This window comes from Urocampus carinirostris, chromosome 4 (genome assembly GCF_059441175.1).
Source record: "Urocampus carinirostris isolate Australia breed hairy pipefish chromosome 4, RoL_Ucar_1.0, whole genome shotgun sequence".
NCBI classification, from domain to species: domain Eukaryota; kingdom Metazoa; phylum Chordata; class Actinopteri; order Syngnathiformes; family Syngnathidae; genus Urocampus; species Urocampus carinirostris.
The window spans coordinates 19,301,022-19,318,705 of record NC_142352.1 but is presented as its reverse complement, the minus strand read 5'-3'; the positions used below and the strand labels follow the sequence as shown (position 1 = coordinate 19,318,705).

At 38.2% G+C, this 17,684-nt stretch overlaps 1 protein-coding gene across 5 annotated transcripts in view; it reads right to left on the bottom strand.

Moving 5' to 3' along the window:
- Positions 1–17,684, bottom strand: part of LOC148367052 (protein HTATIP2-like) — a 244,274-nt gene that overhangs the window by 106,440 nt on the left and 120,150 nt on the right. For 3 of the 5 annotated variants that reach the window (XM_088333850.1, XM_088333847.1, XM_088333846.1), the window contains 10 exons: positions 17,466–17,532; positions 17,132–17,176; positions 15,146–15,306; positions 14,887–15,069; positions 12,530–12,582; positions 8,142–8,165; positions 7,757–7,831; positions 4,452–4,535; positions 4,260–4,383; positions 2,886–3,079 (listed from right to left, as the gene is read on the bottom strand). In XM_088333850.1, the coding sequence (XP_088189976.1) occupies positions 2,886–3,079; positions 4,260–4,383; positions 4,452–4,535; positions 7,757–7,831; positions 8,142–8,165; positions 12,530–12,582; positions 14,887–15,069; positions 15,146–15,306; positions 17,132–17,176; positions 17,466–17,532 (1,010 nt within the window). The remainder of the gene's footprint in view (positions 1–2,885; positions 3,080–4,259; positions 4,384–4,451; positions 4,536–7,756; positions 7,832–8,141; positions 8,166–12,529; positions 12,583–14,886; positions 15,070–15,145; positions 15,307–17,131; positions 17,177–17,465; positions 17,533–17,684) is intronic. The other 2 variants (XM_088333849.1, XM_088333845.1) reach the window with 2 other exon arrangements.

Sequence of the window (17,684 nt, the reverse complement as noted above, 5' to 3'; positions counted from 1 at the left end):
AAATAGAAACTTGCAGCGGACCACAGAGGAAAATCGACAAAATGCATCATTCCAGAGCAAGTAGGCATTGACATGCCGACAATAATGCTTTCTATTTGTTGTGGTCATATGTTCCAGATCATGTGTGCATTAGGTGTAAGAGGAAGGAAGATGCTTAAAGGAAGTAACATTTGTCAATAGGGGCGGGAAAAAAGAAGCAGGTTAGTAACCTACAAAGAAGGGTTTGCTTTTTGGGGTCACCAGGATGTGCTGATCTTACCTCATAGACCTGACGCGTGAAGCCAAGCAAACCAAGACAAGAAAGACAAAACAAACAGCACAAGGCGAGTGAGTGTTAATGTGTTATGGCGACACCAATGCTCAAGTCATCTGGTCCATGGGGGTGTTTAAAGTGACAGTGTGTAATCATTCTCAACTAGTGGTCAAGCGTTGAGACCCTACATCACGGAACGCAGCTGTGGAAGAGGAGGGACACTAAATCTTTACTTACACAGAGCAGCTAAACAATAACAATTGTGGCTAGTGGCAAGCAGCTAAGTAGCTAACATGAGTGGCTCAAGGCGAAAACAGCAAAACAAGTGGAAGATGCCTAAATCATATGACTTGGCAAGCATCACATGCATTGCGTAGCTGTGGTAGGTAAGTGCTAGAAGCAGCACTGGGACAATGTACTGCTATAAAATGATCATTGGGGCTTCTGCAGTCATAAGATGAAGGCCAAACATGGTCACTTCTGCAAAGGGAGTCTCAAGTTGTGTGATAGTTATAATTTTTAAAACCTATTATTCTTCCTTATTATGTGAAACATCCATCCAATTTCTGCACCACTTATCCTAAGTAGGGTTGTGAGGGCACTGGAGCCCATTACAGCTATTGGGCAGTGGGCAGGGAACACCCTGATATGGTAGCCAGCCAGTCGCAGGGCACACAGAAACTCACTCGCTCATTCACATCTAGGGACAATTTGGGCCTGCTAATTAACCTCTCATTCATGTTTTTTGGAATGTGGGAGGAAACAGGAGTGCCCGGAGGAAACCCACGCAAGCATGGGGAGAATATGCAAACTCCGCACAGGAAGACTAATAGATGGATTTTAACCCATGACCTCAAAACTGTGCCCGAAACGCGCAAACCAGTCGCTAACCAGATCGTGACGATCATATGAATCAATGGTGTTTTATTTACCACTAGGGGTTGCTACATAAAACACACTGGGGCTTTAGGGACTCATTTGCTCTCGCAGGGTGGAGCTCACCAAACACCAAAAAATAATTCTGAGCTAAGCTCACTACACAGACCTAGGGGGGTTGTTTATTATCACATAAAGGAGGAAACCCTACAGAACTCCAAATACCGGTCTACAACATTATGATTGGGTTCTAAAACCGTCAGAGAGATGACAGATAGGCCACGTTGGAAAAAAAAACCTACGTCCTCTTCTCCGACTTGTCCTCCGGTGCACAGGAATGTCTTTGGGTAATAAAGAAGAAATACTTGTTGACTCAAACAAATTAGTATTGAGCCATTGATTGACAAAGTTTCTGTCTGCACGTAAAAATATATATTTTTGAAAAATTTACAAGGTTTTAAAGATTTATTTCAAAAAATGACACAAGAGGGAGCTGTAGCCTTATGCATGATATTTTTTATTTACAAAATTTGATAAGATATTCTACAAAATTGGGCATTTTTGGCTTAGTGAGATTTACACACCAAAGTGATTTCTTATTTTTAAAATGAGGTACTCTTTTTTAAAAAAATATGCCAGAAATAGGTAATTCTTTACAATGTATAATAAAACATGAATTATAATAATACTTAATGACAATTAAACGAGAGAAATAAAATAAAAACATTGAAATAAATGCTCAAAATTCTTACTCAAAAAGGAGGTAGAATAAACAAATAGAAATAAAAACACTTGTTCCAATGCTAAATAATTTTGCTCAATATAAGTCATGTATATTTTTTAAATATTTCTATTTTATTGTCATCTCTATTTGCAAAGCCCTTTAACAGCCACAGCTGGGACAAATTGATGTACACAACAAAACCTATTTAACAAATAACCTTAAATAAGACATAAAGGAATGAAAACACTTTAAAAGTATTTAAAAACTATTGACATATAAATAAAACAGGATCAAAGTATCATAATGGGTCAAAAACTAAGGAAATAAAATAGTTTTAGAATAAATAAAAAAAATACATACCGGTATATATTAATGAGCAAAACTAACCTGCACATGAACATGAACATTTTACTACGTTATTTTTATGTTATTTTTTGCACTCTTGCTCATTCTGTTTATTTTTTTCCTAATTACTAATTTTTTAACATGTCTTTCTAGTGAAAAAAGAAAAATGGACTTTTTAAGTATTGGATAGTTAATTTAGAGGGTAAAAATATAGAAAAGATACAATTGACAATATTTTCTGATAGTAGAAAATGAAAAAAAAATATTCTTTATCTCTGAAACAAAACTAAACTAATTATAGCAAGGCACTATAGGGGGTTGTTTTTTTTACATTTACATTGAACTTGTATTTTATAGATCATTGTATGCTACTATGGAATAACATATTTTTGGAAGGGGGTGACTTTTACTTCAAAACAGTTTATTATCAGTAAAATGAGATACTTTCAAAATAAAACAAAACGATATAGTCTTAAAAGAAATGTCAGAAATAAATCTGAGAGTTTCAAAGAGATTTGACCTGCAAATGAGTAAAGATAGTTTTTCTATGAGTCACCTTTTCCCCAGTGAGAGTTGTCTGAAGATGAAAGCCAAACATGCAAGGCCAAGACACACAAAGAAAAGAAAAAACATGACACGTCTTGAGTAAAACGTAGCACTTTGATGTCCTCTCAAAAGCACCCTTACCCAATTTTTCTTGTTTTTCTTCCTGTTTTTAGCGTCCGCATCCATGTTGGAGCCCACACTGGAATGGCTTGTAGCGCTAGCCACACTGCTGACGCTGTCGGAGGAGTGTTGCCTTCGGATTCGGAGGTCTGCTTGATGCTGCTGATGCTGCTGGTGCTGCTGGTGTTGGTGGTGGAGGCTCCCGTTACTGCCAGCTGAAGGAAAATATTCATTTCAATTACCTCATGTGTGACCTCTTCTCAAAGATTCTTCATTTTCCTCATGCGGAGCTTTTTATAGGTTTTCCATGCCCTTATATAGGTTTTATATCTGGGGATGATGTCACGGTAGTCTGCAGTCTGTACAGCCCTTTGAGACTAGAGATTTAGGGCAATACAAATACACATGACTTGATTTACAAATTTCAATGAGTTTAACGAAGAATTGACGATAATTATGTAGCCCAGGGTTTCTGAACTGGTGGGTAAGGACCCAAAAGTGGGCCGGGAACCCATTTTCAGTATATTGCAGGGCTTTACTTTGGGAAAATAATGTTAAGAAGAAGTCAAGTCAAGTCATGTTTATTTGTATAGTCCTTAATCACAAAGAGTCTCTAAGGGCTGCACAAAACACAGATTATTTGAAACCAGACTATTATGACACCATCACCTGATCTAAAACCTACATGACAGCAAATAATACACAGATACACAGATACTGTCAACATAAAATATAGTTATTCATATGCTATAGAATAGAAGTGCGTTTTAAGCTTAGATTTAATTTAAATTGTCAACATAAAATATGGATTATTCATATGGCATAGAATAGAAGTGTGTCTTAAGCTTAGATTTAAACATTTCCAGACAAAACAAAGGGTCAAATACACAATAGATGGCAATAATAAATTGCCTTATCTCTTCTTCTTAATAATAATAATAATAATAATTTCCTTGTATTGTCATTCTGTGTAACAATGTACACAGAACGAAATGTCGATTGCACCTGACCCGATGCAGCCGCAGCCAAGAGAGGGCGCCGCCGACCACTTTTTAAGTCTTAGGAATGACTCGGCCGGGGCGCGAACCCGAACCTCCTTGTTCAATCAATTGGTGTCATCCTAATTGAGTTTGAGAGACCAAATCTCATTTTATTGTGATTTGTTTTGTTTTATTTCCTGTTTCTGCCGATAATATTGGGTCCCAAGAAAATGAGTGAAGAGGGGAAGAAAAGTGGAAAACAGTACAATAGCAATCAAGTCAAAGAAGGAAATGATTGTGAAATACAAAAATAATGAAACACAGCTTAAAGCTATCAGTCTTTAGAGGCAGGGTTGTATTGGTTATCAGTGTGAAGAAACAGTTATTGTGCATCATTCACTGTAACCGGTTTTACCTGTCCTGTCCGTTTTATTCGTAATCTCAGGTGTATTGATGACGCCGTTGATGGCGGCCTGGGCGACAGCGTTTTGCTTTTTCAGGAGCTCGATGGTTTTCCTCAGCTCGTTCAACTCCGAATCCTGTCAAATTGAGCAGGAATTTCAAATTAAAAGCATGACTCCAAATTTTTAAATGAAACTTGTCTCACCTTTTGTTCAGCAGTCAAAGTGAGACTTTTTAACCTGATGGTCATGTTGCCCAAACTCTGCTCAAACGCAGCCACCAGGTGAGCCTGCAAGATGTCGATATGTAAGAAACCAAAACATGACGTGGATGAGCAAGATAGCATTACATTTTTTTTTTCTTTTGGTTATTTTTTTTTATGTTTATTTCTTCGTCAAACAGGATTTAAATGTATGGACCAAATGCATAACTTGTTTCATTGTTGTTTCTTTCTCATTTTTCGTCCCACAGTAAATTAAAAAAGATTTCAGCATTGTCTTGTATTGAAAATCTATTTTCCTTTCTTCCTTGTGTAATGTACTTCCTGTACTTCCTGTTATTCTTTGATCCTTTTGTCCTTTACTTCTTCACTTCTTTCCTTTATTCTTTCTCAATTTGTTTCTCTCACTTGTTCTCCCTTTTTCGTGTTATTGTTCTCTCTCTTTCCTTCATTTTCTTCTTTTCTACACTCTCTGTTTTGTTCTGTACTACTTTTACTAAGTCTTTCACTCTCTCTCCATTTATTTCATTACATCTTTCCTTAAATCCATCTTTCCTTATTCATGACTCCTTGTTATTTTCTCTTTCCTATCTAGAATATTTCCATATCACTTACCTTCGTGGTAAAAAAATCCAGCCTTAAAACACTTACATTAAATAGCTTATGAATGACCTATGTTTCATTTTGACAATGTCTGTGTATTGCAACAACCGTTGCAACCTGGTCAACCTGGAAGGTTTATCTCATGTGCAATCCCTTCTCTCTTCTTGTCTTTGTTTTCCTCATGTTGAGGTTTTTGATTTTTTTCCTTGCCCTCATGTAGGTTTTTGATCATGGGGTGTTGTAATAATATTCTATTTTCTGTGATCTGTGCAGCCCGTTGAGACATCTTGTGATTAAGGGCTGTACAAATAAACATCACTTGGTTTGACTAATGAATAATATGTAGCATTTTAAGTATTATTATTCCTCTTTGACTACTTTCTAATAAAAAATGTAAGACCTAAAAAAGCGTAATAGTGCATAAAGTGAGCAAAAATTTCTTGATAACTACATTTACAACATTTTAAATAGTTTGTGTAGTATTATGGGGAAAGAATGACCTAAAATTAACAAAATGTCATAATATGGTTGAGGTCAGATACTTATTCAAAAGACGTATTAAAATCAATCCTAAAAATAAGAAAAATATGTAAATTGATCTACCAGTGCAAATAAAAAATTTACTTGAAAAGATGATTCTTATTTGAACTTTTTTCAGCGTGTATCAAACCCTAACCCTGACCTAAAATGTATGTGAGGGGAAAAAAGGATAATTCTAAAATAAATTAGATGAAAATGATTACGTGAAGGTTCCTTTGATGTTAGATAATCATTTTGAGTTAGTCAATTTAGTCTTCGATTGGAATGCTGCTATTATTCTTAGGAACAACTTGATTGTTTGAGATTCCGTGATAGTTGATGTGTATCAACACAACAGGATGACTGTGTAAATGCCAGCATGAAAACAGAAAGTGGAGGCGTCTGCCTGCTCACTGAAGGTGCCGTTTGTCTGTGAGACTTGAATAAGGCGCTGACTGATGTCTGATTCAAGCTCAAACGACTGGAAACAAAGATGAGTTCGCTTCAGGGCATCAAGGTGTGTAATCTGGCTATGGTGTGATATCATATATTGGACCCTCGGCCCTTCTGTTCGCTCACCCTCACATAACTTGCCACAAGTTTGTTTTCAAGGATATAATGTCACAGATAAATCTCGTAAGTAAATAAATGCAGTCACAGCTTCCGCAGCCTTGTCAGATTATTGTTTCTCCAAGTTCCTTGTTTCCTTACAGTAAACATGTCTCTCCTGCTTGCTCATCACCATTACGCCTTTTATTTGGAAACGTTTCTTAGGTTCTCGCCGTCAAGGCACTCGCATTATTGTTCTATCAACGTGGGGGTGTTTGTCCTGTGTTCTTCGTTTCACATTTATTCAGTTAGTGTCCCAACAATTTCAACATTGTCTTCTTTTGTGTTTTGTTCAGTTAGGTATTGTTGCAATATATATCCTGCATCATTTTCCTTTCACATGTTGTACAGTTAGTGTCTCAACATGTTGTGCATAGCCTATCATGTATTGATCACTTAACATAAGTGTTGGAATATTACATATTTGTGAAATCCAATCAAGCATACGTTTTTCTGCATCCTATTTATTTAATGTTTTGTTCGAGCGTTTCCTTATTTTCATGATTTGTTGAGGTAAAGCTATTTTGGGTTTCAACAGATCCTGCATTTTTTATTTCATGTTCTGCTCTGCGAGATCAAGAAAAGAACATAATAATACAATCAATAATATTAAGAATGATACAATGATTGTTTAAGTAACTTGCAAAGCTGAAAACGATTAAAATGAGCGAAATAACATTTCATTTCAAACATCTTTTTCATGTTTTATAAAAAAAACCCATAAAATAAATTTTAAATGAACAAAATTATCTTTCATTTACGTATTTTTCATTTGTTATTCCACTAACAACAAAAATAATAAGGTACAGTAAATTATAAAAATAATAAAAAATGGATACCTCTTTTGGTCATTTTTAGCCATTATTTTTTTCTGCTTACAATGCCACAGACTTTTTGACTCATCCTTTTGATATATATATATATATATATATATATATATATATATATATATATATATATATATATATATATATATATATATATATATATATATGTTTCATCTCATTAGCTGTACCGCTTATCCTTATTAGGGTCGCGGGATATATATTATATATATAAATATATATATATATATATATATATATATATATATACAGTCCATGTCATGGGAGCCTGCGTGGGTTCGAATCCAGCTCCAGACTTCCTGTGCGGAGTTTGTATGTTCTCCCCGTGCTTGCGTGGGTTTCCTCCGGGCACTCCGGTTTCCTCCCACATTCCAAAAACATGCATTTCAGGTGAATTGGCCGGTCCAAATTGTCCCTAGGTGTGAATGAGCGGGTGAGTTGTCTGTCCCCGTGTGCCCTGCGATTGGCTGGCAACCAGTTCAGGGTGTCCCCTGCCCACTGCCCGGAGATGGCTGGGATGGGCTCCAGCCCCCCCGCGACCCTAATGAGGATAAGCGGTACGGCTGATGAGATGAGATGTATATATATATATATATATAAAATGTAAATAGTACTTTATTAACATGTAAATAGTACTTTATTATCGATTATACTAAAAATGAGAACAATGTCATTTTCCAGTTAGAACACGATAAACTTTGCACGTGCACTCACGTTAGCGCTCAACTGTGTCGTCAGGGCGGAAACTTTCTCCTGGGAGGCGTCCAGCTCCCGGCGTAGCTTACGGATCTGAGAACATGGAAAAAAAATTCCACATAAAAAAATTGAACATAAAAGCAGTCGTACATGCCTCGTAAAGCCTGACAATTTTTGTGTACGGTGATTAATGAGAGCTGCCCCCAACATGGAGCTGAGCGGAGATGAAATGCAAATAATGTGCCTGAAGTTGTCTACGCAGGTGTTCAGAAGAAACAAGTGCTTTTTCACGGCCACTTTGACGTGGTCATGTCCTTGTATAACATGATACACGCTTGAAATGCTCTCTAAATGTTCAGACAAGTCCAGCTATTGAACAGGAGTGTGAGAAAGGTTTGCTTACCTCAGACTGGGACTTTTCCTCATTCTGTGAAAGGAGACAATAAGAAAAGAAGACAATCATTATGGGATGTCCCTATACTTGAAACTGAGCCAAGATCACATGTCACATGTTCTAGATTTCAGGCTTCATAAACTCGATATCTGAAAAGCGAAGGTCCTGAAGGCATTTCGTTGACATCTCCTCATGCTAAAGAGTATATGTCCTTTTGTTAGCTTCCAAACAAAGGCAAGAAAGGAGAACCACAGTAGATGATCACACAAACTCAACACACCCTGCTGCTGCACGCCAAAATGAAAAAACATGAAGCGCCCACATTGACACGGATGGAAGCACGCGCCTAAGAGGAAAAAAGAAGGCTTCTCTTTACTTAACTTTTCGTCATCCGTGAGAAATGCTAATTACTAAGGATGCACAGTAATTTGTCACATGACATCCCAACTTCACAAACTCCTCCCACCTCACTTAATTTTAACAGGCGCTTTGCCAAATCTGCTTGCAGCAATAGTTTACTGGGGATAATGGATCACAGCCGCACGGGTTCTGTTCATTATAAACAGAAAAACATTGAAAAAAAAAGAGCCAAGGTGATAACTCCTGCATGCGTTTGTGTGTGAACGCCAATCTATAATTTTCAATTCACAGGTTTGAGAGCTGCCCGACACAGTCTGCAAACAATTATTTTTATCACTTGGACATCAACAAAGTGAAGTGTACATATTTTAATGTTTTCTAACTCTTTAGCAAATCATCCCCACTGAAAACGTCTTTTTCTATGAGACGCCTCTACAGCCGTAATTGGCCAAACCTTACAACTGCCCAATGTAGTTCCCCTCTTTGCAAAGGTTTCTGTTTCTGTTTTGATTTATTATAGCCACTGATCTGTACAGCTAAGACAATGCAACATAATAAGGAGTGATGCACTTTTTCTAGCCAAGGCATGTGAGCCATTCAGTATCGGAGCATTTGTATAATGTTTAGAAGTAACATATTTTGACATGATCAAAGCCATATTCATATTCACTTTCTGCATATAAAACTATACAAAAATGATGTTCTGTGGATGGTGTTGATTGTTTAATTATGAAGGCTAATGCAAAAGAAACCGTTTACTGTTTCAATACTTTTTTTTAAAATATACAAGTTGGAAAATATCACCAGTGCACCAGCTTTATTTGTCGTCACTATATGTAAGCATTCACTTAACCAGTCTTAACCAGTGACAGAGTAAAAAAAAAATATCACAGTCAAGATTATCTGATAGTATCTTGGCTGAAGATTTACTGCATTTTACGTTTTCCATCTGCTTTTACAATGAAATGCAGGAAATCTGGTTTGTTTGTTTTAACTGTTACTAAAACTAAAACACATTATAACCCAGGAGTCAGAAACCTATGGCTCGTTGAGCCATATTTGTATTTTTAATGAGTACATTTGGTTCTGAGATCAAATAGAAATGTATCATTTTATTGCTTCATGCAGAAAATATTATCACACATGTAAAGCCAAGACAATGCTACTGGTGACAGGGTTCGGTCCAGTCTATATGAAAGCTCATTAAACCATTTATGTTCATTGTTGATAAACGTATTATCAAAAGCCACAGAACTAACTTTTTACCCAGAAGCTCTCGCAAAGAATGTAGAGCAATTTGATTGGTTGAGCGGTCTGAATGGACGGAGCTATACACACCATGTGCACACCATTTCTCCTTCACCCAGCGGTGTCTGCACTGAAGGTTAATATGTTGCTGTCCTTGTTTGCAGTATTTTGTGACAATTTTACAAAAGAACTTTGCTTGCACCTTCTTTTTAATCTTTTCTAAGACAAAAAATGAGCCTCAACACACTTATGTAAGTGCGAGAGGGAGACCACCTCTAAGTGGTACATTTTCATTGATAAAAGACACATAGTCTTGGAATAATTATTATTTCATTAATTTTTATCAAACCATCAAACATCACACAGTGAAAATGTGCTGAAGAATTAGCTTTTGTCTGGGGAACGGGTTCATTGGTTTTGTTTGCATTTTGTTTTAAAATACATGGTGTGGCTCTCTCCCCAAATTTTTTGCTTTTTTGGCTCCTTGGGTTTAAAAAGTTCCCGACCCCTGTTATAACCTAACATCAATGGAAATTGTGAGGACTAATGATTTTCTTTTCTCTCCCTCAGGTATTAGTCACCTAGTATGACATTGGAAAATTCCTGAGAGTCCGCTTCTTCAGTTGTCAATCAACTTTAACACGACATGCACTTAACAAGTAAACACGCTCACGAACTAAAACATCCCATCAGCATAAGTAATTTCCTTTCAATATCCTGGCAGCCCAGTCCACTTTTTCTCCCCCCTACCGTTAGTTGAAAAGACGTGAGGGATAAAGCTGTCATCATTGCGCCCGCCGGAAAAATAATCTGACTGGAATTATCTCCCGGTTTGTAAGCTTTACCTGGGCAGGTAAGAAAACCAGCCCACAATGTGAAAAAGGGATACGGCTAACTCTAAGCTTATTGGCTGGAGTGTAAATGTGGGCTGTCTCAAGTGAGTGTGTGTGGTTTAGGTTTAGTAACGCACACACTCTTTGGATTTCATCATTATGCAAACCGAACACAAAACACATCAGTCTGGTTTAAACATTAACCGTATCGTGCACGTCACAGTCCAGTGAGTCACTGACAACATTTATAAGCGGACAATAGTCCGACTGGAATCATAAATCAGATTTTTGGAGCAATCCGAATGAATGGTTTACATGCTTAGAGACAGACGAATAACCGTGTATGCATGGGATTGGTAAGTATTGTAATTACAAGAGCAGGATCGACAATATTAGTCACTAACTCTAACAATATATACCTGTACATATACACACCTGTGGCATTTTGGTTGTGGAGGCAGAAAATATAATGGAAAAGTCCCAAGTGAATCAACCAATAAACTTTTAGAGGTGAGTAAACCAGAGTTTGTGTGTATAATCTGTCTCAGTACTATAGGTCGCAGAGTTCTTTGTGGCCAGATGGTGGAATTGTGCTTTTTTATTTTTATTTTTAATATTCTGGAGACGGATTGTGTTTCTTGCGTAAACAGAGTGGCCCATAAAATCTACTGGTTTTTAGTGTCAAATGGTTGGCAAATATGGTTTATATGGCTTTACACAATCGGAATACAGGCAATAGTCCATTCCCAATCGGGTTATTGCCTAAAGGTACATGCCCACTAGTAAAATTAATATTTAGAGAGGGTGTTTAACAAATTCAGCATATTTTTAAACTACAACCTACTGGTCTTTTTGATTGAAATTCTCCTTAAAGAGTGATAAGAAACCTTACAAACACAACGGGCAACTGTTTACTCAAAGCAAGATATATTATGTAAAATAACGAGACACTATTAGCAATCTACAAAGACGTTGTCTTCTGTTGACAATGACCAAAACATTCCACAAATGAGCATACAATGATTGTTATATGGCAGGGGTAGGGAACCTATGGCTCGGGAGCCATATATGGCTCTTATCATGAGTACATATGGCTCCGAAATAAAATGTTAGTATTGCACATCTCTCTGTGGCGTTCCAAAGTCAAGTGATTTCATCCCGATTTTGGTCCATTTAAAGCCGAAGCAACATAATGCAGAAGTTCGATAAGAAACCATTTCAACTAATAAATAAAAACGCTGGCAAACGACTTTGATTGGGTGAGCAGTACAAGTGGGCGGATCCCTGCACACAGCGCAAGGCACTTCCTTCTCGCTCTCTCGCTCAGTGCAGTCCACACCGGAAGTGAATATGACATAATGCTTATCTTTTGCAGTCATTTGTGACAATTTTACAAAAGAACTTTGTATGCACATTGTTTTGAAACCGTTATTAAGGACAAATTTCATGAAAAAAAAATGCCTCAACACTCTTAACTGAAGGTGGAAGACAAATTGTAAATGGCATATTTACATTGATTTGGGACACAGGATTTGGCATTATTATCATTTCATACGTTTGATTGAATCATCAAATGACACAGTGAAATAAAATATGCTGAAGAATTACCTTTTGTCTAGAGAGCGTGTTTGGAAGTTTTTTCAATTTTGTCTGAAAATATATGATGTGGCTCTCTCAATTTCTTTTTAAAACATTTTTTTCTTTTATGGCTCTTTGGGTCAAAAAGGTTCCCGACCCCTGTTATATGGCATACAAAATTTGAAATGACACCAAAACGTATAAAAAACGGGGAAACCGAATATGTTGACAGATACGATTTGAAATAAAAACATCTAAGTGCCAGAAAGCTCATAATTATAGAAGTGTTCAAAAGATGCCAAAAGTAACTCTGATGACCTCTAGCGGCAGAACTCAGTAAAGCAATTTATACCTGAAATTTTTAGTTTGTTTACTCACCGTGGAGTACATAGAGGAAGTGCTTGAGACCAGAGAGAGGGACGAGCCATGAACTGTGAAACAAGAAAATAAAATTAGAACATTGAAACCCACGTTGAGTGAACAAATCCCCCTAAAAACAATGATGGTGCTTATTGCGCTCGCTTTAATCGGACCATTAAAAAAAAATCCCAGATAAGACTCTTGCACTGAGGCACAGTCTTGGCACCAGTCTGCCAATGACTCAGTTTGTAATAGCACTTCTAAGTGCCCGGTAAACCTCCTCCTGCTCGGAAGCCGATTAGCCGAACCGGGCGTGATGTCATTGCCGTACCGGGATGGATTGTTAACCCCTGCAGTCAAAATATTAATCTTGATTGTCCCTGCACATGGTGGGGTAGATGCACACAAAACAGCAGATGTGCCGCTTTGTGTTTTGGGTATCAACTTATCAGAGCAGATGGTGATTGTTTATTGTCCTTTTTTTTTCCTTCTTTACTGCGCGTATCAGAGAAGCCAAACAAGTCTTTTCCCAATGGAGCTCTATGCAAGAGTTCATCAACCTTTTTGAAGCTGATAACTCTTTTATTGTTACTGATTGTCGCAAGTCTACCAGTTTTGATAGATGTTTCTAAAAGAACAACTTATGTTATAACTAATGTTCTTACGTTATTACTAATGTACTTACTATGTTATAATTATGTTATTACTAGGTTTTAATCATTAGTGGTAGGGCTAAAATAGGATTAGTCAACCACTAAATGATCAAGCCAGTTAGAAATTAAATCATCTAAAAAATGACAATGAACACTGGGCAAAATCCTCATTAGGAAAGAGATGCAGAAGAATAGTCTTTGTTTGATGCCTGAATAACGTTCTCTCCTCATTATCAGGTAAAGTTGTTCGCAAAGGACTTACACAAAATATTATTTCCCACACAGAAACAATGCACTCAGTCTTTGTAGCTGTGTTTCTACCTTGGCTTAAGACTTACTTTTCCCTATCAATAAGCTTCTATAAAAAAGTGAGCCAACCAAAGCTGCTTAGGACTTCTCTTAGAGAAGCAGTCAAAATCCTTCCTGTGGTTTATGTGTATTCTTTATTGTTATTAAACAGCTGCAGGGAATAGAGGGCACATGAATCACTACTTTTGCTAAGTTCCATGGCCATAACCAATCGACAACCGGGACAATTATTAATAATAAGGAGGTGATGAAAGCAATGATGTCATCTAAGGGCATGACAATCCTTGCAAGTGGAAGTTGTGTTATCCGTTTTCAATTAAGTCAAGTCAAGTTACGTTTATTTATTATAGCCCTTAATCACAAAAATGTCTCAAAGGACTGCACAGGATTACAATTACACCATTACCTGATCTTAAACCAACATGCGGGCAAGGAAAAACTCAAAACCTCAGCGTGAGGAAAAAGGAAACCTTGAGAAGGGGCATCACAAGTGGTAATCCCACTTCCAGGATGACCAGGGTGGAATAGATTTAGCATTTAGTTACAGTACACAACCAGAGTTAACATGAATAAAAGAGAACACTAGGTTAATTAAAAATGCCATCTCCTTTCCCATCTAAATCCACCCACTATAGGATTGTGTCACGTCCAGAATAAGGGGTAGACCCACTCGCGTAACTTTTCTCAAGTTTATTGAGATATACAGGAAAGGCAGCGCCAGCGGTCCGGTGCTCGCTGGACGCGGAACGCAAGCCGCTCAAAGACTTGCAGCGTGTTCCGAATACGGAAGTAGATCTTCCGGAGCGGGAGATGGTGGTGTCGAGGACGGAAAAAAACAGGTCGATAGCTGGGATATGAGAGCAAAAACGTGGTCGGGATCAAAAACGGGTCATAAGCCGGGACAGGTCATAGCCGGAGACAAAGGGAAAGAACGGGTGGAAGAATGGGTGCTAAAAGCGGGACCGACGGGAGTCAGAGTCGAAGCGCTTGCCTTGTAGGAACAGAGGTTTGCTTACGGACTGACAACAGGTGAGTGAGAGGACTGAGCTTAAATAGGACAGGGAAACAATCAGGAAGCCCACAGCAGCTGGCGCCAAACAAGCGGGCACAGGAGAAATTAATCAGTCACCATGACAGGATTGTACCAAGTCCCACAAAAGGTAAATAAAATTGAGGTTTTTTTTCATTTAAATGTATATCTATTTATACTTTTTGTTTTCAGATGACTTGTTATAAACTATTTGGCTATTTCAATGTTTTTATCTTTGTTACTGGGGGTTCGGAACGCATGGGCTTATTACCATAGGTCTCTATCCCCCGCTATATGCCAATTTATCTTGGCGGGCACCATTAACGTCGTATCCCAGGGATTTTGCCATTTTTCCAGCAAATTCCAGACTAAATCAGTTGTACCTTCTTCAAAGCCATCGCGGAAGGAGCCCGACCGGCTCATAGTGCGAGTCTTCTCGTCCAGGGACATGCACGAGTTTCTAAGGCGGTTCTCGCTGCAGGAGTCAAAGGTGACCTCTTGGTTGGTCAGGCTGTTGTTACGCAAGCCGGTGAGGTTTATCTGGGCGCTCGACGTGGGGCTCGATGCTAGGGGAAGGGAAAAAGTGTCAAATGTTAAGAATAGGATTTTATCTGATCCCACTCGCCTTTGAATAAAGCGTACCGAGCTGTCCAAAATTAAAGCGGGTGCCGGAAGGGGAGGTGAGGCTGGAGCCGGGGGAAAAGGGAGAGTTGCTGGCAGATTCCTGCAGTCCGCTGGTGGAGTGGGAACGCAGCCAATCGCGACCTTCCTCGTGACTTCGGAGTTGAGGGGGAAGGCCATACCTGCAAAAAGGTATAGGTTGTATAGGCTCCAAGGATAAAAACATGTCGACAGTTGTTTTTCAAAGGTTTTGGCCGACAACAAGCGCTATTCATGGATCAAATATGCCAGTAGTTTGGGCAATTTGTCTAATTGGATACATTGAAAAAAATAAAAAAACAATTGCAAATATGTATTACTTTTTATATTTACATCTGTAGAAAAAAGGCCATCTAATCTAGTAACCAGTTGGGTGCATAATTTTTCTTTTTTTCTTTTTTTAAATGCAAAGGATATTAGCCGGTTTTGTTCATATAACATAATAATTTTGAGATTTATTTATCTTTCCTGCACATAAATATGTTTTAAATGGGCTTCAAAAATGAATTTTCAATTTAAAGGGTATCATGTAAAAGGTAAAGCGATGAAATAGTTAAAGAAAATAGTTGGCAGCCGATTTGATATTGGCGAGAAAGTGTTGCACCTCTAAAGCATGCTAATCACTTTTTAGTACTCCATAGCAGCCAATTGAGCTATATGAGTTGCTGAAACCATCATATGAATTAAAAGCTGGAACAAAGGATAATGGGGAAAAAAATGAAGATGGATTCTTAGTGATGGGCAATAACTGTGTGTGGGGGGAACAGATTCAAACTGGTTAAGTATGACAGTAATACTGTATGATGACAAAATGCCATGCTTCTTTGCAAAAGCACAACCACATGAGTGCCAGTTCCCAAACATAACATTTTGAAACAAACACGACTTTAGAGCAAGCCCAGAGAAGTGGGTACGTCCACATGCAGACAATTCCCCAATTTTGGAATCAAGAGTCTTGCTAGTTTGCCGATTATGTAAAGCCATATTAACCAGATAGAAATCTGAATAAGGTCTTGGTCCAACTGCCAGTATTCTGATTGCAATGGTCTTGTTACTCCTTTACTTGGCGATGTGCTGTAGGCTAGATGCATTCGGGTAAACTGTTTGTGCTCACGCGTAGTTGCCCTCGTCCGAGATATTTTCATGTCGCAAAACACTGTAGTACAGAGATGAATGATACACACAAACTCCAGTTTACCCATTTTAAAAAGCCTTATATATCTATGGGTCAATTTTCCTGTGGAATTCATTCATTATTTCTCCTAACTGCTTATCCCTACAGCTGACGTCAGACAATGGCCCACTAATCAGAGGGCACATATAGACATACTACTATTCAACCACGCACCTACACCTAGGGACAATTTGGAGTCACCACTTTACCTGACATACATGTGGGAGTAAGCCTGAGTGACCAGAAGACACCCATGCAGGGACCAAGAGAGTATGCAAACTCCTCTTACTGAGGCCCATACATGGAATCGAACCCAGAAACTCTGGACTGTGAGACTGACATGCTAACCAGTCAGTCGTGCTTCCCTTCTGTGGGAAATTTCAGTTCTACTTTCTGCCCTCACAGTGAAAAAGCTACAGTTTTCCACCTACATATAATGGATGCCACTTTTTTGTCTATCCATATATAATGTTAGTCTATACTTCTGCAAGCTACGAAAAGCACAACTTGACCTAATGTTTAATGCCAAGCAAAGTCTATTCTAATGACTTTGCTCCCGCTTTGCCCTTGTAATCAGAATACTCGCATATACTGAGTTATGCGTTTGTCTCTTAGACTGTAAATGATTCATTTGGATTGATCACAAAATACAGCTTCTGATCCCATTCGGACTTTTGCCTGCATGCAAATTTAATCTGTGAATGTAGACACAGACAGGGAAAAGTACTGCTGACAATTGAACCCAATGGAGTGGAAAACGTGGAATATGTCAGACAAACAGGGCAGGTCAGTACCTGAGTCCCTTCTTAAGGCTTGTGTTTCTGCCATAAAGTGGCCCATTGTAGGAAAGAAACACTTCAGATGGAGGAAAAGGGATCGAACATACAACTGCTTCAGTTTCTTATTTCTTTATAGCTTTAAAAAAAGATCATCCTCGTGTATTTCACATACAACTAGGAATGCACTTCTCGTTCTAACCATAGGGTGGCAGCACAAAACAGCAAAGACGAGAGAGCTCACAAGCCCAAGACACAGACACAAAGCAGTAGCAGGGATGCACTTTTCCACCACTAAGCTAACTCAACACAGATTGCTTCTTTTGTTATTCTTTTGTCTTCTTTTATTTACCTGTCTTGCTTCCGAGGAAGTGTGTTTCGGCTAAATTTAGGGCTAGCGGAGGGGGAAGAGAGCAGGCAGAGGGAGTTGAGGAGGAAAGGCACAACAAACACAGAAAGAAAGTTTAAGACAATTAAACCCCCCCAAAAAACAAAATCCTATTACAAAAACATTTACTGTGAGATACTCGGGGAGTGACATAACAACATTTGTATCTTTTTTTTTTTTTTA